The 23,976-nt window shown below is 43.1% G+C and overlaps 1 protein-coding gene across 1 annotated transcript; it reads right to left on the bottom strand.

The window, feature by feature from the left end:
- Positions 1-597: 597 nt before the first annotated feature.
- jph2 (junctophilin 2) lies at positions 598-20,995 on the bottom strand. The gene is made up of 6 exons (XM_019865216.1): positions 20,235-20,995; positions 16,568-17,384; positions 7,222-7,340; positions 4,356-5,206; positions 2,925-3,025; positions 598-2,852 (listed from the first exon to the last, which is right to left on the bottom strand). The coding sequence occupies exons 1-5, from the start codon at positions 20,611-20,613 to the stop codon at positions 2,945-2,947; spliced, it is 2,247 nt and encodes a 748-aa protein (XP_019720775.1). The 5' UTR covers positions 20,614-20,995; the 3' UTR covers positions 598-2,852; positions 2,925-2,944.
- Between the last annotated feature and the right edge of the window lie 2,981 nt (positions 20,996-23,976).

Below are 23,976 nucleotides of genomic sequence, written 5' to 3'. Positions count from 1 at the left end.
TATGTTGTTGAAATGGGGTGTCACCTGTATTCAACCATGATTGGTGTTTCAAATTGAAAGCGCGCGCTTATGTAATGATTGAAGTTGACTGGTTATAGTCAGTCACTGATGGTGTAGTGGTACACGTGCAGGCAGCATGGGCTCAGTTCCCACTCAGTGACAGTGTGAAAGTAGATGTGAGAGTTCATTTGTCTCTTTAAGTGCCCTGCCAGTGACTGGCAACCAGTTTAGGGCGGAGTCTGCCTTCCGCCTGAAGTTACCTGGTTTAGGCAATTCCCTGCGACCCTGTTCAGGATAGACGGTGTTGAAAATGGATGGATGGGTAGATGGTTATAGTTGAGACAATTTTTTTCAGCATCATTTTGAAACCAAAATTTCCAAAGGTAGGCAAAACTCTCACATGATTGTATTTGATCATTTTTTTTTTTTTTGGCCTCATAATTTAGTTTCCACTTGACTTTTCAATTTCATATTGTTGAACAGAGATTGATCAATACACTAGGTGTAATTTTTTTTTTTTCAACACAACGTCCCAACTTTATTGGAATTGCGCTTACCGGTACAAGTGAGAATGCACACAAAAAAAAAAGACACCTGATTGTTTAACTTTTTTTTAATCATTGAAGTTAAGTTGTTTTGTGCCAGATTTCAATCCACAAACTACACATCTTTGAATTTGGCTTCTACATACAAAGACCTCTGGGTACTTGGTGTTACATGTTTAATCTTTTTTATTGTGATGTTCTATAACTTGGCAACTCATCAACAAAATGTGCCAATTGAAAGATGACGGAGCACTTTGGCTTGGCCTCTTTTGACAAACGAATACAATTTTACCATACAAATAAAATCATTGCTGTCCCACATAAACATGGGTCAAATAATAATTTAAATAGCTGGGCATATACTCTCAATGTAAGACGTGGAGTTGAGAAAAATATTCTTCAGCTCGCAATAACGAGGTAATCTATTCTGAATGCTGATGCAGTCTGTGTCACTCTGGTACCTACACACGGTATCTTCATGCTTACAAAAGATGAACTCATTTGGCTTCAAACGGCACATCAGGTGCTTGGATGGAGTTGCTGCGGAAAACTTTTTTTTTTTTTTTGTACTTTACATAAGAAACTGACTGCTACATACCCACAGGCGAAGCAGTGGTCGTTGTCAGTCAGCTTGCAATTTCCATTTTCTGCTCTCTTGTCTCCCACGGGATACACCCAAAAACTCTGTTTAAACCTCCTAAAAGACCATGACTCCACAGGCACATACTGAACATAATGGGCACAAACACTGATATGCTCGCTATTGGCATTCTCTGTTTGCCTTACAAAGCCTCTTCCGATGCGGCAGACCGGCAACAAAGACACAGTGAAAACATCACACTTCACAGTGTTCAACACCACAGCCAAAACGCGGATTTTCCAGAATACCAAAGCTGAAATGCAACTTGGAAGAGTCTATTTTCAAACAGACATACAGGAACACAGAGCACGGCTCAGACCACAACCGTGTCAGTTATTACATTTACTCGAAAACATTCGATGCGTTAGCCGCATTTGTCCTAGCGCGTGTTCATTCCCAGATGTCAAGTGCAGCAGAAACAACAGGTCAACCAACTGGTAACAGACAATCTGTAATCTAACATTAATCGTCAGTATTGTACAGGTGTCACAATTAATCGATCATCAAATCAATTGACAACGATTTTGGATAATTGTTTGGATCCATTGTTTCACCCTTTCATGCACCTCGTAACCTGATAACATGATAAGATGTCCACTGTCGTAACCGCTGTCCCTGAAAGGGTTAACTGATCTGTCCAAATTCTCTGATTTCATTCACCCAACCGTAAATATTCTCGGAGTTCTGTATTCCTTCATGAAAGTAGACTGACTCATCAGATTTTCCAAATTTCTGTTGCGGTTTAGTCAGGTTGAATTGGCTGTTCCAACTCAGCATTTTGGCGAATCGTGTCACGTTGGTCGCGAGTTAAATTTGGGCAATGGCCATTTAGATGCAGTTCTACTGATAGGTGCCAATTTCCAGGATAAGCGATTGAGTGCTGAACACATTTCCGTAAATCGGGTAGTCTCGTCGTCCTTTTTTCTGTGAATGGAAAAAAAAAACCCAAATCCATGCGCCTGTAGTACACACTGACCCCACTGGTACTGAGATTCTTGTTTTTCTCTAGTTGAAGTCATGGTCCAACCTTACCAAACACTGATTTACTGAAATGTTCTCAACATTAAGACTGATTTCTTTTGTGTTGGTTAAGGCAGCATCCGCGAATTAGAACAAGTACTCGGCAAAGTATCACAGTCTGAAGTGTTGGGTCAAATGTCGACCTGCTGTTTAGGACCATTTTGGCAAGGGGAAAATGTGAGTGGGTAGATACAATGGCAGCAATATTCAAATTAGAAGTAATGTTGCTTCAGAAACAAAAACACCAAAACGTGATTTCAGAGGTGATGTGAGAGCAAGCATAGGTGGTAGTTAAGTACTGTATTCTTTTGAAGCTCTTTTTTTTTAATTTTTTTTTTTAAATGGTGACACACTTGGGCATTCTAAATTGAATATAGACTTCTTCAGTGCATTTGGAAGCACTGGCACACTCAAGCATCCCGCCCTCCCCCACTTTAGCACAGAAACTTCATACTGAGCCATTTCCATCATTCGTTGTCTTTCGTCTTCTCAGTTGTCTGCAGCCTGACAAAAGCTCACACAGACACCGCGAGAAGAGGAGCTGCTGCTAGGTCACACGAGGCTTCTGAGTTCCATTTCACATCTCTTTGAGCTCTGGTCCAAACTGCGGTGGAGGCAGGCCCTCTCGCTACAGCGCCGATGGTGACCTGCGGCAAGAAAAGTGATATTTTGGCCCTTCCCGATTTGTTCCATTCACAGTTCCCTGGAAACGTGCTTACCCGAGGCGGCGACAAACTCCTCATGACAAAATGTGCACAAAGAGAATGGCCAGACCGATGTTGAGCAAGATGACCATGCAGATCATGATGGTGTTGGGGCTCTTGAGAAGGAAAGAACATGTGAGTCCGGGGACGTTGGTAGAACATTTCCAAAATGCTTCTCTGCAAAACAAGTGACAGCTCCGTGACGTGCTTCCACGCTCGATAATGAGCGGCAAATTAGTTTCCGGTTCACCGCCCGCTTCCTTCAAAACAAAAGTGATGGGGAAAGTGACCAGATTGAGAATCTCGAGCGCTTTAACTTCCCAAATAAATGAGTAAATATCGTGAAAGGGATAGTCTCCAAAATCAATGAGCATTGCTGTGTCACTTTACGTCGGCTTGAGAAGCTATAAGGGCAAGATCAGCTTTTACTCTTTTCTTAAAGATGCCATCCAAAGAGTGTACAGGAAACAAAGGAGGGCATTTGTGTCGCTACAAAAGAAGGGAGTTTGTTGTTGCTCAGCACAAAAGTGATATAGCAGACATTTCGGAATGTCACAAATGCCATACAGTCATTGTTTGAGTGGAACATCATTTCTCGCTCACCTTTGACTGCACACAAATACATTCAAATGGATCCGCCGGACCTCAGAATGCAGCGGATGCCACTCATGAAATGAAAGCCTGGCTTTCTTCTCTTGTTGAACTCACAAACATATGCACTGGCGGCATCACTGCATTCCTAGTTTTATGGAACTTTAAAGTACCTTTAATTATATTAATTTTTTGAAATTATATATACAGTATATTTTTAATTATATTATATTGCTAATGCTTTATTTATATTGCACTTATTTTGAACTGTGTACAGTTCTTCTGAAACATTTTTGTGCAATGAAACACTTTAAACCCCCCCCCCCCCATCTTGCTACTGTAGACTGCTTTTTTTGCCCAGTGTGGGACTAATAAAGGTTATCTTAACTTATCTTAAAGTTCTTTATAGAGTTTAGTCATTTTTCTGTCTGTTACTATTCCCTGTTGTGAGAGAAGTGGGAAGCTGAATGGAAACTAATTTGACGATCACTGGCTAGAAGGGGCTGTACGGCATGGACCTGGTGCATGTCGTCCAATCACTGCTTGATTTTCCGTTACGTGCTCTAAAATGCCACAAAAATTGCACCGAAGCCCTAGTTAACAGGAAAGTAGTAATCCGTGTGAAGAAGTATATTACAGTGATGGAACTTGACTGAGAAACTCAAGACAAACTTTGTCAGGAGGGACTAGGCTTAGCCATGTAGTCTGTGACATTGGCCTTCAAGAAGGCCGAATGAGAGACTGCAACCAGCTTGAGGATCATTGATTTGACCACCAAAATGATGCAAATCACAAAAGCCAAAGGCTGTGAAACAGGTCTAAATCCATCAACTATGTGAGCATGGTCTGTTTTACCTCCTGCTCCAAAGGCTCTGCAGTCACACCAATACTTGAATTCAACACCGGCGCCTTCAGTCGGGATTCTGCTTTCGGATCTGCTTTCAAGGCAGGTTTGACACTGTTGCTTTTGGCTTCCACAGGCTTGGCTTGTGTCTTCGGTTCCTGGTTGGCCGCAGGCTTTGGGGCTGGAGCGGGGCTAGGTTGTCGTTTCGGTGGCAGTTTGGCTTCCGCCTTGACGGAAGGCCTGCTCGCCTCCCACGACTGCTCTCGATCGTGGACTGTCGGAACTCTTTCGAGCTTGAGGTCATTGGCTTTCGAATTTGGAGTGGCAGCTGGCACTTTGGGGCTGGGCCGTAGCTTTTCCTCGTCCTCCCGGGCGAAAAAGCTGTTTCTTGCAGATTGGGGTGCAGATGCAGTGTCTGGAGCATTCACCTCTGCATCAAACTTCCGCAAGGGTTTGATCTCCAAATCAGACCCCTGCTCGTTCTTGGTGCTGTGGCGGCTTGGGGTTCGAGAGAGGCTGCGACCGCTGGTGCCCTCGAGTCCAGTGGGAACAGGAAGAGGGAGTGAAGGTGTGGTGGGCCTGCTGTTGGGTTTACTGCTACCTTTACTAGCTTTTTTGTCATTTGAGCTGTCAGGACCCGGGAGTTTGGGGTCCTCCTTGATGAAGATCCCTGGACTGGGGGAGGGGGTGCGGGCTGGGGAGGAGCCAGGCATGAGGCGGTCTATTTCATTGACTATCGGGCTTTCAGGCGGCGTCGGCGCTGGCTCCTCTTCGGCCAACAGTGGCTCATGCATGACGATATCTGTGTTCTCACTTCCCTCCCCGACTTCCGGCATCACTCTCTTCTTCAGATACTCCGGACCTGTGCAGGAGCAGTTAGATAAAGGTGTTTCGAATACTTTATAATCGCAGCTCACCATAAAGCCTCTTTACACACACACAAATCGGGAAAAATTCTACAAAAAAGAGGCTTCAATCTGTTTGTGCCCAGTTTCAGTTTGCTGTCAAACCAAACTTCAAACTAAGAAAATTACATGCTGTGTAGGTAATTCAAACGATGCCATCGACATGCCACTGAATCGCATCTATGTGTGGCAGTGCTCCGTGTTTTAAGCAACAGATGTTGGAGCACATAAACACGTAGACAGGTGATTTATATATTTATATATATTTGATTTTTAAATTATTGAAAAACGACTAATAGTGCTGTTGCTAACTGAGTCTAGCTCTGGTGACTGTCAGTTATTGTGAAGTTGCTATGTTATGTATAAACATATACTGTGTATATAATTGCTGGTTGTGAGATGCTAACACCGATTACAAAAAAAAAAAGGACACTGCTACTTTTGTATGGATGTACTTGTATGCATTTCCATACAGGCAGTGAAAGTGATTTGATCTCTCAGTCCAAATAAGCTGTTCCTTCTTTTAGACATTCAAATGTGATGACCTCGGCAGCAAGCCTCAGCAGAGGATCTGCCATGTCAAGCTGCAGCACAGAGACATGCTGCGAAAGCGCTGAGAAGTTCAATTTTCAGCTGCAAATGACACATGAACTCCTATTTGGGCCCACATTTGCATTCCTTTTGCAATTTATTGACATGGTCACAAAGTGGGACAGAAAGGGAAAATGTCAAGCAGGGTCAGGGTTCCAAGCTAAGCTTTCATTCAAGGGTTCGTGTTTCAAGTGAGGGCTTTGAAGTAGGGTGATGGTTTGTAGCTCATTGACTAGCCGCCGTTTTTCAAAGCAGAGTTTTCCTTCTTGCCAACCGCTTTAGAGCATTTTGAGTGATCTTTCATCAAGACTATTGTTTTCTGTGACAATATAAGCACCAAACCTACCAAAAGAAAGAGTAGACTCTACTTTCACCAGAAAAAAAACAGTTTGCTTCTAGATTTTTCTGTTCCTTGCATTTTTGTCATTTTTTGTTAAATGTTCTGTAAAGCATTTTTGTTGCAGCTCTCTTGGAAGCGCAATATAAATAAAGATGTATTGTATTTAGTATTCAGCAGTGTTTGGTGTTTGACCAAAACACGTTACTAATTTTAAAAAAAAAGTGTCATACAGAACAATGACTTTGACGGCAATCTTTTTTGCTTTTGCGTAAAACTATAACACAAAACTGTAAGCCAACAAAAACAAAGCAAAGCGACTGACCGACGTTGACTTTTACATGGCGCTTGCCATTTACTCCATGTCTGCAACAACTTTTCACACTCTTTCTGATATCTACCGCAACACATCCTGTTTAAACTTTACATCTACATCGATCCTGTGTCTTAGGTGTTGTGTTGTGTTATTTTGTTATTTTGACTTCAAGATGGCGCCGCGAGAGTGGCTGCCTTTCCAGCAGCTCCTATATTTTGTTCTTCTACTCCTTCCTTTCAGAACTTTGCTGATGTGAATTGGGAATTTCTTCATTGCGAGACTAACAAAGGATTTCTTATCTTATCTTATCCTGTCTGAGTGTGAGCTGCCTAAACTTTGAGTTCCAACATGCTGCCATTTCTTTCCATCATAATTGACGTCAGGCCGAAATTCACCACTGATTTTTTCTTCGACTTGAAAGCTGTGGTGAACACAAATCCAAAGCGATGTGACACCACCATCTACAGGCATCTGTTAATCATTGCAGTCGTTCACAAAACTTGATTTCACAGACATGCTGGGGATGTACTTGGCAATTCTAATTATAGATGGCAGGAAATGCTGGGACTCCAGTTGAAAAATAGAAAAACATCCATGGAAGTAATTGGGTTTTACAGTATAGGACAAGATTATGACTTCAAGTCTAAAGTTCCCATATTTAATTAGTGTTTCAAGATGGGGGCCACAACATCAAAAGCAGCATCGGCGCGATGACGCTGTCGACTGACCTGGCTGGTAGAAGGAAGGCGAAAGCTCTTTGGCCACCAGCCTGGCAATGCTGGACTCGCTGTTGGAGGCTTGAGCAGCCTGGTCGGCTCCATCTGACTTGGCCTTGGCGTGGGTGGACCTGAAGAGGACACATTAAGCACATTTTCACAGTGCAGACTCATCAGAGACATTCACTGTTCATCATTGCTGAGAACTAAGACAGACAAAAAGGAAGACTCCACTATGCCACGTAAATGACGCTTCACACCCGGATAGTGAACATTGGAGGCTCCTGGGGATTTGTTATGATTGACTCAGCTGACAAAATGTAATCACACACTGAACTGAAAACAGCCTCCTGGGCTGCAGGTTGCTTAGTGCTTCCCACTGGAACAATGAAACACTCCTGAGGTTCCCCGTGAGACAAGAGCGTTCCACCTGTCAACATGCAGTCAGGATATCTTCTTTTGACTCAATGTTGAGAACACTGTCACCCTTATCTATGACCATAACCCAGGGGCGGGCCATGCCTTTCAGAGGCGGGCCTTCACTAAGCAACCCCTTCCAGCGAGAGTGCTTGAATTGCATCAGAAATTCTGTCTAGTCAAATTGGTGAGTGGCAAGTCACTCTGAGAAATCAGTAGCCATAGTGCCTGGTGACAAAAATAGTTCAACTCTTTATCTTCCATTACAACATCCATCCATCCATTCGCTACACAACTTCTCCTGTTCAGGGTCACAGGTGCTGGAGTCAATCGCAGCTGACTTCTGGCGAAAGGAGGACGACGCCCGGAGCTTGTTGCTCGTCAGTGCAGGGCCCTCACTTTCACTCCATCACTGAGCGAGACCTGAACCCACACTACCTTCAATGAACAAAGTTAGGCGAACGTGCCACGACACTATCGGTGACAACTCCATATCTCTTCCCTGCAGTATAACACACCAACACACAATCATTATCTAATAACATGTCAGAAGAGTATCAAACTTTATATAAAATACATTGTATTCTCCAGAGATGCTTACTATTTGTAGACAAACTGCGGACGGCTGCTCACATCCGTGATGGCCAGGACAGGCCCGGAAATACCGCGGCCATTTGGGGAAATGTACGTATTTTCACGAACTTCGTGATGGTTCACGAAAGGCTAAAATTTCACATAATTCTGGGCTACAGTGGCTTGTTAAGCCCAAAAAATTGCATGTATCCTGTTGTTCGTGCGGATCGGCATTGGTTTGTATTCCGACCTGGAGCGAAGCACACCGAGTCATTTTGGAAGTGCAGCAAGACAACTTCAAAAAGTGAGTCTTGATCCTGTTGTTTGGTCCATACCAGGATTTGTTTGTGTGTATTCACACTTCATAAAAGGTCTGGACCAGCTTGGGAAATAAACACTGGTCCGTTTAAAGTCAACCAAAAGAGTGCAGGTGTGAATACACCCTAACTGTGTTTTTTAATATCCCCCCATCCACATCGATGGGGCACCACATGAACGATCAGTGTTGGGGATGCTACTCACACCTGTTTCATGGCGCAGATGTGCTTTGGCGAGGTCGAAACTCTTGTCCAACCAATCAGAGAGTGCTGAAGCTTGAGGCAAATTAGAAAAAAAAAGAAGAAAAAAACAGTCCCACTGCTAACGTAGTTACATAGTTGAAGTTACATAGGCCAGCATTCAAAAAGGCCTGGGCCAATTGGATTGATATGGCAACACAGAGAGGCTGAAATCTGATAGGACAAAAATAAATAAATAAATACATCCATACATCTAACCTCCACATACTGGAAGCAGTGTAGCCAAGAGAAATGCGACCAAATGAAGAGAACACACCACAGGGTATAAATGAATGCCATTTCATGGAACAAATGTCAGCACTGGGGTTGTCAATGTAGGTCAGCACTTGTGGCAGTGTTTAGGCCAAAAGAGAAGGCCTTTCGAGTCTTAAGATTCCTTGGGAGGCAATTGTCCACTAAATTGGACATCATGTCCATCTTGCTATTTTTGAACTACAATTCATACTGGTTGTTGTTTTGGAACATAGATATTCCCTTCCCTGCGCTGGGCTGCGAAATTGAGGACTTTGGTTTGCATTTACTGTACAACAGCCGACACGTGGGTGACAGTGTATGGGATGACACATTTATCCACTGTAGTGACAAATTCGTAGCTTTGACATCCAGAATCCAACACAGAGAAGAAAAACGCTTGGAACAAATGTCCACTGTAATGTGATTCAGTGTTTTTGCACTGCATTGAACAATATCAATACTTCACAGCAGGTGTCACCAACTGCAAGTTTTCGATGTTTGCCCTTCTCCAACACAACTGCAGAGCTTGCTGATGAGCTGGTCATTTGAATCAGGTGCGTTGGTGACCCCTGCGTTACAGTGTATCATATTGTTGATTAACAGAAAAAAAAAAAAAATTAGATGACAAAATATGTTTTTCACTGGAGCGACAGTATCATTATGGATGTATATGTATATCCGATACAGTGATGACTTACAGTAAAATACATGTAATACCTAGAAAACATGAAACTGTTGATTTCACTACAGTATTATCAGGCCACACTTCTTGGCCCTCTTCCCTTGACCGTGTAGGAAATAAGAATGTTGCTGGCATTTTCGTTTGTCTCTTTTTTGGAATAGTTGCTAAGAGGGGTCTGAAAAGCCCTGAAATGTTGCGACATTTGCAACAATGCAGACACAAGTCGTAGTAACTCTTGCTCACTACCTTGCTTGTACTTGTGTGCACATAAAATAAAAACACTACTTTAACAATAAAGGCACCGTATATTGTATGTATTACATTGACTTCATTGTTGACTGTGGCCCCCACAAGTAAAGTTGTTCAACAAATATAATAGTAAATATAATGGGCTATTAATCAATAAACCATTTTTTATGGGTCCCAGTGAATTCTATTAATTTTTTCCGATATCAATCAAAAAAAATTTTTTTTTAAACAGCAGTGAATGTATCGCATAAAACTGAATGATGATTTATATTTTCAGGTACATGTACTTCAGTCAAAAGTGTCCACATCTCTTGTTACTGAAACGGGTTTCACAGTGGCTGGGGATCACATCCACTTTCATGTTTCACATGTGAGAACATTTTCAAGTTCAAGCTCGCCACGCTCAATGCAGAGTTTTATTGGCCGCCTTCTATCAACTGTATCTAGTTCGTGATGTCCTCCAACAGAAGATTGTGTTTAGTAACGGACCAAATGACAGCCAGTGGTCCGTGCTGGTGCCTTGCCAGTTTGTTGGCGGCCAAGAAAGGGTGGCGACAGATGGCCTCCTCCCGCGCAGCCTTCGACCTCCCAATCGTTCCAGGCCAACATTCAGCAATGACAAAGTAAGGCCAATGACAAATGAGTAAAGTCCCAAAGATTACAGTCTGGGAACAACGCTCCCATTCTCACGGATTCAATTCAGTATACTAGATTGCTCTTATCATTGCGTTACTATTTTGCCGCCTAACAACTGGAGTATTCCAATTGACTTTAGCTCTGCTTCTTGTGTACAACTTCAAGATCCTGTGGCTTACTTTCTACCTGTGGCAAAAGGCATCTAAGTTCCACTGCACCTCATTCACATTCTCCAAAGAGAACCCAGTCACCATCAAAGCCTTCTCGCTGGCTGGTGTATCGCAACACACAGACCAACAAAGCAACACACATAGTGGAGTGGTCACAGTGTGAGCACACGCGGTTGTGAGGCATTGTCAAGAAAAACACACACATTTCTTAAATAGCCTGTCAAGCTGTCAAAATGCAGGAGGGCCTGTGTTGGTAGATGTAAACAACCAGCTCCTCCAGGAATTAAACAGCAAATAGAAGGGATGCTAAATTTCATTGACATTCACATTTGAACCTCATAAATGTTATAATGAGCCTTACTAAGAAGATTTTTTTTTTTGATCCCAGAGGAAAATGAAGGTGTGAGAGTAAGACAGAGCAAATAATGTCGACAGCAATGTAGTGGTGATGTTCGAGTTTGTTGCACAAGTATCAAAATTGAATGTTTCAACTTTAATAACAAATCACACACATGAAGCAGGTCAAAGACCGCACTGCTCACTTATTAAAAGATAAACTGAGCCTCAAGTGGACCCTAAATGAACTCTTTAATCCTGTTTTTCATGCCAACAAAAAGCGACAGCATATTCTGTCACATTATAAATTTGTTGGATTGGAAAAAAAAAACAGGACTTGTCTTGCTGTAAACACAAAGAGGGAGGGATCAGTCCACTATTTGACAGTTTGTGTCAGCCATGGTTCTTGCACGTTCTCAATTTGCTCTAACATGTATTTTTAAAGGGTGTTTAAAGACCTTTTTAAAAAAGCACCGTAAATGCTCTAAAAACATGCAGAGGGAGTATATAAATGAGTTATTTTTTCACATTTTGTGAGGGTGGTCTGGAATGTAGCCCTTGCTGAACTATTCTACAATAACACAGCATACCAGAATGTGCTATACCTATACTCCCATATCAGTACCTATATTATATGTATTGTACCGTACCATACTGCTATACAGTATAATCATACTACATTCCGTATCAGTACTGCGACGCAGTTGACTGCTCAATATTATATATGGCCGCAGAAGTCTACACAATTAATTCAGACTGTGCTATGCTATATTATACAGTACTTGCATATTATGCAAATGTCATGGGTGATCTGTATTTTGACCTGTTGATGGTGAGGTATTCTGTCATTGTGGTATGTGCCACTGGATCTGTGTGAAGGGTCCTGTTTAACTGTGTACAGAGTGTTAGCGGGCAGAGCCAATGTGAAAGAGTGACTTAGTTTCTATAAAAAGATGACTACACGCTCCAGAACAGACTTGGGCAAAGTACGGCCCGGGTGCCAATCCGACCTGCCTGCAGTCTGACTGGCCCTCACTGACCATGCAGTCCAAGTAAACTGTGAAACATGTGGTACTTTTATTTTGAAAGGTGTGCTTCTATTTTATTTGCACACCTGTGGAAAGCTACAGTAGAAGCGAAAGCGAGGGAACAAGGAAGAGCTTTGACTTGTCTGCAGCATTGCCAACTTAGTGACATATCTGCTATATTGAGTGATGTTTCTGGCCCCTCTAGCAAAAAAAAAAAAAAAAAAGCAAAAATGACAACAGTGGTCGTTATGTTAACATCGTTCTTATTTCCTGTGCAGTGTAATGAAGAGGGCCAAGAGCATGGCCTAATAATACTTTACGCAAATCTAGTTATACTATGTATATTAGGTGTATCACGAGTCGTCACTGTATCATTATAAATCGCTGTTCATAGTACCATCATATTTTCAACTTGTCTATCTATTTTGGAATCCTGGAATGGCTAATATGAGTTGTCAGTTGGCGCACAAAATAGTTGTAATTTTTAGGGTGTGATAATATGATTTAATAACCGCTTAGCGTGTTGTTTAAATTATGTATGCTCCAATCATAACAATACCTTCTGTATCTACACATGTAGCAAATTATTGCTTTTTCTAAAATCATTAAAAAATAGTATACACAAAGTTGAGGTTCGGATATTAGCTTGCCACTCGGCAAGTGTTCCAGTTTCTCATGTGGCCCTTTTACAAAATGAATTGCCCTCTCCTGCTTGTGAACCGAACTAAATGTGGTTGCATCTAGGGTTAATTTAACTGTCATTATTCCACAGTTGCTTTGAGTTTGCTTACCATGTCTCTAATTACCCCGTAACAACATTCTCAATTCAAATTCCCCAAAATAGACATTCTTTTGACAATTTAAAATCAGCTCACACGGGCTAATGGTCGACCAGCATAAATTGCAGCGATCAGCAGTACACCATAAGCCAGGCTGCACAAGTAAGGCTGTGTGGGGTATGTTTATACTCGACTCATTTGTCACCTGAGCACTTGCTTATGAGGTGTGTCATATTTATATCCCTAGAACCATTTGACACCACAACTGACGCAAGATGGCCATACTTCTGCGACCTGTAATTGTTAGCAACGGACAAAGCTTGCAGCAGTTGATGAAATAAGATGGTGTTGTGCGCCTACAGTAAATGCCAGTTGAATTTCCCACCAGGACACGAAGACGCTTTAGTTGTGCGCTAAAAAAGAAAGGGCCACTACGGTTGAGCTGAAGAAAACAGTTTGGGTGTGTATCTGTGACGAGGCAGCAAAATAGCGGGAGGGTGGAGGATAATCAGCTGTTGCATTCCCCTCTGATTGTGATACAGCAAGAGTGTGCCTGTCCTTATTTAGTCAGGGTTCCTCCGTAACAACAGGGCCCCCGAGTGTGCGTCATTTACACCCCGTCCTGACACACAAGACCCCTCCAGACGTGCCGTCTGCCAGCACATACAACAGAACAATGTCCGCGCATCGTCTGACCATTAGGGACGCTGTAGCGCAGCTGGGAAGGACAAGTCTGGCTCTCCATGCAGAGAGCATGTTGGACATGTATTTTTAACTCGTCTCCACTGACACCAGATTAGAGGAAAGAATGCGGAAACCTGGAACACATGTGTCATGACCCTCCCGCCCCCCCCATGCCCTTTTATATAACAACATATTTCGATGCCAAAACCGTTTGTAGGTACACACAATCGAGATAACAGTGAACGATACTGAGGAACACCTGCAAATCACCTTTCCCTATTGAAATGAATGATAATGACTTTAAGGAGGAAAAAAATAGCACTCCTTCATCCATCCATCCATTTTCTAATTCACTTATCCCCAAAAGGTCCACGGGCTTGCTGGAGCCTATCCTGGCTGTCTTCGGGCGCTAGGCGGGGTACACCCTGAACTGGTCGCTAGCCAATCGCAGGGCACACAGAGACGAACAACCATTCACACTCGCAGTCACACCTTGGGAAAACCCACGCAAGCATGGGGAGAACATGCAAACTCCACACAGGAAGGCCGGAACCGGAACCGGAACTTACACCTCTGCACTGTGAGGCAGGTTTGTAAAAAGGGGCGGGTCTTGTGATTATCACGCAAATCTATGGGTTACGTGTAACTCTTGGAACCAACGACCAACGGTCAAGATGAGTATCTGCGCTTACATTCTTCCTAATAACCCAAGTGTGGCAGACAAAAGAGGAGACATGATAATAAGTCAGACTTGTTTTGTCAGCAAATGGCCATGGCAAAAAACGGCAGGAAATTCTGTTTTCGGGAGGACTGATAAGTTCACCTGGCTGAGACAAATTCAAAGAACTATAAATTCTACTGTACGTATCCACAACATGCAAGGAACAGGAAATTTGCTGAGTATAGTGGCCCGGCCGGCCTAAATATGAACATTTACATTTGTAGAATAAAAGTGAATTTAAAACATTGGAGTTTATGTATTTATCAGTCATACAGTGAAAATACACTTGAAGGTGAATATTTAGTTCGCAACTCGATTTACTGTGTATCCCAACTTACACTGTACAGGGTTTTGAGACGCCACATACAATACATGCATATCGATATTTCATTTTTTTTCAACCAAAAAAAAAAACAGTGTGATGGTCAAGGAATAAGCAGGTTGCTACAAAGAGAGGAAGTAGGAGAGAAGAAAGCAGAGAGTGGGGCTATTTTAAGAGGCTGCCTCGCCCCGTTCACTCAGTGTACCTGGCGCCCACGTACATCGCGTAGGTGCATTTTTGTGACAGAGACTGCACGCTTGGCTATTTCACCCACAGCTACGTATGAAATGGTAAATATGGTTCAGTATTGTTATAAAACACGAAATACTGTATCTATCCTGGCGTCAACAGTCAACTGCCATTCTCTGACCAGAGGCCAGGAAAGTGAAGTTTGTAAACAGAGGTGCTGATGTATGAGCGTAACGTTGGTGAAGTTATGTAGCATTTGGTTGGCTCTGGTCGTCCTTCGGCTTCGCATATACTAAAAAAATTGGAGTCGTCTGACGACAACATGGTGTTTGGAGGTGCACGTGGAACCAAACTGAGCACTGGCAGCAACACCATAACCAAAACAGCACTGGCACCAGTTCAGGAGTGAAAGAGGTACACGTGTTAAGTCAGCAGTGTCCAGACATTGAAAGTGGCTTCTCAAAGCAACAATCCACTGCACACTCTTCCATAACTCTTGTGTCGTGCTTATACTTCAAGGGAAATATTTGGAGTTCCCTGTGCCGGGAGGGTAGTCTGCAGTCTGTCAGTGGAAGTCATGCTGCTGTAAACAACAGCATCATTTCAGGTGCAGAAGATAAGAACACCTTGTACGGTCACAGATGCACTACGGACAATAAGAATGTGCTTTTAAGAAGAAACATGAAATCGTTTGTTGAAATCCCACTTTTTTTTCGACGCAAACTTCAAGTAGTCCTTTCGGACATAACTTGGCACAACTAACAAATTGTCCCTTCACCATGTCACAAGTCCCAAAAGGAGCTCTGCCTCCTATTGAAAAACACTGTCTTTTGGTGAACAACATGCACTCTACATGTTTCGGATATGTATCACGAAGATTGATGGGTTCGCCTCATGTGTTTAAACATCCTGTAGGGCTGCTAATGAGAGATGAGAGACCACCAAAACTTCAAGTCCAAGTATGCAGGCATTATTCGGTGGAAGGACAGTCTTCATAAGAAAAAATAAATCAGCACGACTTTGAAAAATATTTTTGGACTCTTTCTGTAAGGCCTTAATATGCCACCAGGCCTGGCTAGTAGCAAACTAATCCTTGCTGTCAAGGAAGTACGTTGGAGTGATTAATTTTCACCGTTTAAGATCTTTGTATGTCAGAAAGGAGCAATGTTTTGGTCTACTGGAAATTAGTCTGCATCAAAAGTAACACGAGGTATGTCAGAAATGTTCTGTGGCTGGAGTCACAAAAGGTATATTTCAAATCCAAATCATCTTCCTGGAGTCTAACATGCTTTCACAGCCTTCTCAGCCACAACCTCAGTCACACCGGGATCCTCCCTTGTCAGGGATTTTGTCTCCGTATTCGAAACGGGTCTCCTTACAAATTGCTCTGGCACAGTGTTTTTTTTCCCTTGGCCAGGAAGCGTCGGATGCTCGGGGCATTGTGAGCAGACACGTTGTCCTGGTGAAGCAGCCACCGGTTGTTCTGCTACCGCAATTGCCTCAAAGAAAATGATGCAGGGCCTGTTTTTGGCTTTGAAATGTATCTTGTCTGACACCAATCCTGGACCCTTTCCGACACACCTTTTATGTTTTTGTTCTACTCAGTGGCTATTAAAAACAACATAGGTGTACATTTCAGCTTGATAATTGGTATTTTTACTGGTTACAAAGGCAATACTCCAGCATCCTTTCGCTTCCGGTTCTTGTTTTCTCCATCAAATGGTCTGGAAGCCATACCTTTTGAGGGGTTTGTTTTATACCTGGAAGCGGCAATCTCCGCCTTCTGCTTGCCAATGGCAGCGGCCCGTTGAGCGCCCTCCACGGCCCGCTCCACCTTCTGCTTGATCTTGGTTCCTTTCAACTGGATCATTCTCTTCTTCACAGCCTTCACCAGCATGTTGTTCATGTACTTGCCCTCTTCTCTGCCTCCCTCAGCGAAGGTGGTGCAACCATAGCCGTGTCTTTGGTTGTTCAGCCACTCGCCTTCATACTTGAGGCCACTGGACCTTTCGCTTATTCCATACCCTGAGCGCTTGTCGTTCTTCCATTCGCCCATGTAGACTTCGGTGGTGGTGGCATCGATGTCTGCCTCGACGGGGGGGAAGTCTTCTGCACCAGCCAGGCTCTCGTCCCCCATGCTAATGGTGGAGTTAGTGTCGCTGATGTTGGAGCTCAAAGCTGATTCCGTCCTCAGGAAACTGATCTTGCTCTTCTGGCTGGACAGCGAAGTGCTCGAGTCGGATTTCTTCAACTTGCCCAGCAGAGCGCTCCTGCGAAACAGACCTTTCTTCTTGGGTTTCACTGCCTCTAGGTCCACCTGGAGAGTGAGGGCGAAGCCTCCCCGCGATGGTCCCAGTTGGGCAGGGCTGGCAACAGGAGTCTCTTCTCCGGACACACTTGTGGTGGTGATGATGGGGATGTCTTGCTGCAGGACGGTGCCATTGCTGTGCTCGCTGCGTAAGGAGGTCAGGGAAGTCCGGAGCGGAGAACGTACGACAGCTGCCATGCCGTAGGGGACGCTCTGACGGACCCCGTAGCCGTGCCGCATGCCGCCCGTGAACTGACCCTGGAAAGTGCCTGAAAACATAGGATTCAAACTGTTCATTATAAATTGCAGGAAACAATTTGTTGCTTGAGATTACATCCGAGCTTGAACAAACAAACAAAGCCCTCATGAACCAGATGGGAGTAAAAGTTAGAATGCTTCTGCTTCAATTCTGGTTTGTGACCTTTCTTTATGGTGTTTGCGTGTTGGTTTTATGCCAGTGCGGGCTTTCTCTGTTGAGGTTTTCTCTCACAACCCAAGACAGAGATTGTATGTTTGGTTTACAGGGGTCCCAAGATGTGGATCCACTCCCCAGGTGGGCACCATGTCATAGGTAGGCTTAAATGTGACAAATACCGTTACCCTTTACAAAAAGTAGTTCATTCAAGTATACCACATGCCAACTGTTTGTTACACTAAATTGGAGGCAGAATATATTTTAAGTGAACTTTTTAAATACCGGAACTATATTTTATGAACTTCCCAGAAGTATGCTTCAGTATACTTGGCTTGTACTGAAAAGTATATAGCCAGGTACTTAAAATGTAATTTGTTCCAATTTTGTTGTGGAAAAGTACACTTATACTCCAATATAAGTTATAAAGTATAGTTCATATCGACTACTTTTTTGTAAGGGGTAATATAAGCCCCGCGATGAAGGTGGGATTGCTGTACCTTGCACCTGAATTTGAACTGTTAGCTATTGATGTTTGCTGATCAGAAGGGGCTCAGTAAGTACTGTAGCCACAGCCTCCGATTAACATTGGGCTAACCCGGGTTGGCCTACTTTGATAGCCTCTTGTGCTTCTGGTAGCAACTGCTGGAAGTGAATTAGCTGCCGCTAGCGATGACTTCTGTTTCTAAGCAGCAAATTGGTCTGCTCGAACAATCCTTAAAATTGTGGCCCATTGGAAGTGTCTCATCTGACAATATTGCCTTTGTTGTATCTTTTTCAAGCTGTCTGAGGCTCACAATGTAGAAACAGTTCGGCTCACTTCTGTCGACAACCCATGAGACGTCAACTGGTTGTTAGCTCTCATGCTAAAATGGACATGGGTGGATTATCGTGATAGCAAGGCAGCTGGGAGGCCAGCAGGGTACGCGGGGGGGGCTTTGTGCTATTATTACAGCACACATTTGGTGCCCTCCATCCCCAACACCCACAGCTGATGAGTCAGCTGTGGACGGAGGGAACACACTGCTGTTTGATTGGTTTCTGTTATTTCCCACAGACACGGACTGTCTAAGTGCAAATCTTGTCATGGAAATGAGAACTTCCTGAATGGTCTTAATAGCGAGATGAAACAATAGTTACCAGACAGAATACAAATGAGGGAACCTTGTGCATCCATTCATTCAATGATTGTCGCAACCGCTTATCCTCCACGACCACGGTCATTGGCAAATAACCTTGTATCGTAGAAAATTTCAGTGGCATACTAATTTTGTTTTGACATCTACCAGGTTACACAGAAGACCCACTCAAAGGAATTACAGACCCTTGAAATATTATATATTATCTGGCCGGTAAAATCTCATCAGACTGGGTCGTATGACGGCATGACAATTGTGTCATTGTGCTTACTTCGCATGTGTCGTATGAATACAATACAATACATCCACCCATTCTTGGGAAGTCTTTTTCAGGTTAGCAAGGAGATCCCATCTGACTACACCGTCAACTGGCCGCCATGCCACAGTCATCCATTAGTGAAACTACAGATATGTTTAATGTTGCTATATTTTATATTTTATATGAAATGAATTATATTTTTATATTTATATGAAAAACAGCTTTGTGATGAAACAAAAAGTCAAGGACTTTTATGGATTTTGTGGTGGCCCACGAGGGAAGATCCAACCTTTTACTGATCCGCAGCAGAATCACATCTGAACATTCATAATTTAAATAAAGAAAACTGTTCTAAGATGTGCCCTACTGGGAGCAGAAAGTGGAACAGCAACAACGGTGTCATAAATGATGTCATAAATGTTTTTTTTTTGTTTTAATATTTACTATCTTTCACACCTTTTCACATCGAGATGTCCCAGTCATTTTTAGCTTCCTGTGGCAAAAACAGTAAAAAAATAACTTGCAAATTGTGTGTGTGTGTGTGTGTGTGTGTGTGCGTGTGTGTGTGTGTGTGTGTGTGTGTGTGTGTGTGTGTGTGTGTGTGTGTGTGTGTGTGTTTCCGTTCCGTGTGTCGATTCTAATAAATCCAGCTCGTGGTAAAACGTAACGGTTGAATTGATGCAATGGGACTCTGCATGATGTTGAATTTGTTGTTGTTGTTTTTTTGTAAACATTCAAAAATGACTAAGGCGGTTATGCTATTAGGTTAACAATATGAAACTAATTCATTATTATGGTTAGTAGGACTAGTAAAAGCCATGGATCATGTTCATGGTTAGTTTTAGAATATGTCACAAAAAAACAAAAACCAGACACTGTGCTGCGGGTGGCCCCACAGCATGTTTGGAAACTCTTGATCTAGATGAGTGGTTCTTAACGTGGGTTTGATCGAACCCTAGGGTTTCGGTGAATCAGTCTCAGAGGTTCGACGGAGCCTCTGCCATGGAGGTTAAGACACACCCGACTCAACATGTCAATTAGTTATGACATGCCCGCTTGGCCATCACTGGCTGGTTCATTTTGTGCACAATTAAAAAACGTATACTTTATACTGATACAAATTTTTCTGTTTTTAATAAATGTGTTTTGTTCTTTCTTGAATATTGAATATTTTTATTTTTCACTAACGAAGGGTTCGGTGAATGTGCATATGAACTGGTTGGGTTCGGTACCTCTGACAAGGTTAAGAACCACTGATCTAGATTCTTTTGCTGCAAGAGAACCGCTGCGATCAGTCTGCCTCTCTTACCTCCATCAGCGTAGGTTTCAGTTCCGTAGCCGTCCTGAAGCCCATTGCTCCACGTTCCCTCGTATTTGGCCCCGCTGCCGACACTGATGCGGATGCCATACCTTCCCTTGAAGCCATGTGTCCATTCCCCTCTGTAAATCCAGTGACCTTTGGTTTCGACTCCCAGACCGTGACGCTTGCCCTGTGACCAGTAGCCTTCGTAGGTGTTCCCGCTGGGCCAGGTGTAGACCCCCACCACCTCGAAGCCGTAATTCCAGGATCCCGAGAACTCGCCCTGGCCTTTGGGGCCGGTGCAGATGCCGTGGCCGTGTGCCTTGCCACCCTCCCAGCCGCCGCAGTATGCGCCGCCGTCATCGAACTCAAAGCGACCTCCGCTCATGTCGCCCCGCACGCACGCCGAAGAGGGACGCTTTGGAGCCTGTAGCCTGGCTGAAGATTAAAACCCCCTTCGGACCCACTCGGCCTTCTCCTGACATTAAAACTGCTTGGCAATATTCAGGGCTGTCAACTTGAGTGGGCCTCCTCTTCGTCTTTCTGGATTTCTCCGCGTGTCCATGAAGATCCGGAAAGAAAGTTCTTCTCCACTTCAACTGTTTTCAATTTAGAGCTGATCCAGAATTGTACTGAGCGAATTTTGTGGTTCTTTCCCGACAAGCTGGAGGTCTTTCATGGCTTTCCAGTTGGCCACGGAGAAAAGCCCCTGTCCCCCTGTCCCTGCCACCCAGCGGTGTGTCTCCTGACTCGCCTTGCTAGGGGAAACATTTGAGCACACCTAACAAGGCGACATGGACGCACGCGCACCCACACGCACGCGCACACCATTCCAAAAATACAACCCAATCCTTAACTGCGCTGCCTGCAAGGAGCCATGCCAGAGTCTTCCTTTTTGGGGCGGAGGCGCATGCCTTTGTCGACTCCACTTTGAGAACACTTCTTTCCACACTGGATGATAAACATAATCAGTTGGAAAAAGCATTCAACTACATTTTTGTGGTTTGATGAACATTAATTGAGTGGGAGGGGCGGGGAGGAGCGGGGCCTTTCAAATAGGTCTGCCGTTGAATATCAAAACAAGACTACTCCAGGAAAGTATGTTAGTTCAAAACAGACAGCGCCAACATTTTCACGTAAGTATAAAATAACACTGAAATGGTGCGCCTAAAAGAGAAAACATACTCTCGAACCTATTTTGAAAACCCTAACCCTAAATAGGGTTTTTATGGTCGGTCAGGGTTTCAAAGGAGGGTTTTGAAGTAGACACAGGGCTTCAAGTCAGGATCAGGTTTTCATGGTAGGGCTACTGTTTTAAAGTACGATTTCAAAGAAGGGTTAGGGTTTCAAACTATGGTTTTAAAAGCAGTGTTAGGGTTTCAAAGTGGAGTTTTAAACTAGGGTTACAATTTTAAAGTATGGTGTTAAAGTAGGGCAAGAGTGTGAAAGTAGGGTTTCAAACTAAGATTAGGGTTTCAACGATGGTGAGGGATTTTAAAGTAGGGGTTAATTTTTCAAAGTAAGGCTTCAAAGTAGAGTTAGAGTGTCAAAGTAGGGAATTAAAGTGGGATTATGCTTCAAAGTGGACATTCAAAGTAGAACAAAGGTTTCAAAATAGGGTTTTATATCAGGGTTACCATTTCAAAGTAGGGATTTACAAGTGGGGTATGAACTCGGGGGTGAGGATTTTAGGGTTTGAAGTCACCATTTTTAAATAGGGTAACGTCTCAAAGTACTGTTAGGGATTCAAATTAGGGTTTCAAAGTGGGTTTAAGGTTTCAATTTAGGGTTTCAAAGTGGGGTTGGGATTTCAAAATAGCGTTTCCAACTCAACGTTAGGGTTTTAAATTAGGGTTAGGGTTTAAAATTTGTGTTTAAAATTCTGGTTCAGTTTTTTTTTATTTTTATTTATTTTTTTTTAGCAGGGTCTCTGTCATGCTCTGTGTGTGTGTGTGTGTGTGTGTGTGTGTGTGTGTGTGTGTGTGTGTGTGTGTGTGTGTGTGTGTGTGTGGGCGCGTGCGGTAGCGTGTGCGTGCGTGTGTGCGTGTGTGTGTGTGTGTGTGTGTGTGTGTGTGTGTGTGTGCGTGTGTGTATGTGTGTTTTGTTTTAGCACCAGCTGGAGTGGAGGGTGTTTCCCTCCTGCAGGCACACCGTTTCCAATCAAGCCTTGGCATGACTGCCAAGATGCCTGGTCTCTTGTTGGATTATTGACTTTGTTTGCTGGTCATGCTCAAGTGTTGTTTGCTTGCGTTCTTGCTCTCTTAGTTTCCTCGTTTTGCAAGTATCGTCACAGTTTAGTCATTTCATCTTGCTTTTGTTTGTCGTGTGAACTGGACTTTTCTCATTTCGTTTAGATTCTGGGTGTTACCATGACCTTTCCTTTTGCAGGCGCTTTTTGTTCATTCCTTGTTTTTTCTCGCTCCTTGGGATCTCTGTTTTTGAGTTCGTTGGGTTTGCGTTTTTCATCATCAACATTTCTGTTATTCGCATTTTGTCTGTGTATGCATTTTGGGGATCCAAAAAATCGTTGTAGAACCTGACAGTTTCAAACGAGAATTATGGTTTCAAAGTATGATGTCATAATAGGGTTAAGATTTCAAAGTAGGTTTAGGGTTTCAGTACTGGGTTTTCCAGCAGGATTAATGTTTTGAAATAGGGTTCGGGTTTGAAAAGAGGATTTCAAATTAGCATAAGGGTTTCAAATTCGGGTTTTAAAGTAGGGTAACAGTTCCAAGCAAGGGTTAAGGTTTTAAAGTCGGGTTAACGGTCAAAAGTTGGGTTTTAAAGTAGAATGTCTGTTTAAACCACAGTTGTGGTTTCAAAGTCGGGTTTTAGAGTGGAGTTGGAGTTGAAGTAAGTCTTTAAATTAGGGTTCGGGTATCAAAGTAAGGGTTTAAAGTAGAATTGGGGTTTCAAAATAGTGTTTGGGTTTCAAAGTTCAAAGGAGGTTAAAACACTCAAAGTAGTTTGGAACCTGAAACCTCTTTTGAAACCCTACTTTGAAAGCTAACCCGAGTATGAAACCCTAATTTGAAATTCTGACACTATTTTTGAAACCAAGTTTGACACCAAATAATTCAAGGGCTTTATTTCAAAGACAACTTTATTTGAGGTTCATTTTTTTTTTCAACTGTTAGTCTCACTGGGGCTGGACGAGAGACAGTATTGTATTGCATCCTACTCTCCTTTACTTCCTCTACTGGACAACGTTATTAACTGCATCGGTTCCCTTTGCATCCTTTTTATGAAATCAATTAAAAAAAATCAAAATCATCTTCATTGGTCAAGTACTTGCACATTAAACACAAACATAACACCGCAGGGTCACTAAAGTATGGTAAAAATCGGACACTATCTCAAAATGCACATTCGGGACATAAACAAAAACTGTACAGTCATTTAGCAATACCAAGTGACAATAGAACTGTGTAAATGATGTCAATTGGCAGTAATTCAGGAGCCCCCACCATGTTTGAAAGAAAAACTGATGTCTTTCTCCTGTTGCTGCCTCCAAGGTGCTGTACATGCAGTCAAAATCGGTCGTACAATAACAAACAAGTCGGACGTGGTGTTGCCCTAATAATCAAATTTGAGGATATGGGCAAAGAGGCTTTTTCTTTTTCTTTACGAATGTACTTCGTGTTTTTGCTTTAATTTTTTTTTTTTGCATCCCTTTTCCATTCTTTTTGTTTTTCTTGTTTCAGCACCGGCGGAGCTGTCCGTCCGCATGTCGCACGGCCGCCGACGCTCT

The sequence above is a fragment of the Hippocampus comes genome, unplaced genomic scaffold (assembly GCF_001891065.2).
Source record: "Hippocampus comes isolate QL1 unplaced genomic scaffold, H_comes_QL1_v1.1 scaffold124, whole genome shotgun sequence".
Taxonomy (NCBI): domain Eukaryota; kingdom Metazoa; phylum Chordata; class Actinopteri; order Syngnathiformes; family Syngnathidae; genus Hippocampus; species Hippocampus comes.
This window is presented reverse-complemented; position numbering and strand designations above follow the sequence as displayed.

What these genes read in the sequence shown, in the direction of transcription:
- jph2 (XM_019865216.1), bottom strand. Translation starts at nt 20,613, where the DNA reads ATGAGCGGAGGTCGCTTTGAGTTCGATGACGGCGGCGCATACTGCGGC. An exon ending in GCGGAGATTGCCGCTTCCAG is followed by an intron (nt 7,341 to 16,567) that starts GTATAAAACAAA and finishes TGTCCTCTTCAG; the next exon opens with GTCCACCCACGCCAAGGCCA. An exon ending in CAGAGCCTTTGGAGCAGGAG is followed by an intron (nt 3,026 to 4,355) that starts GTAAAACAGACC and finishes TTCCTTCTCAAG; the next exon opens with AGCCCCAACACCATCATGAT.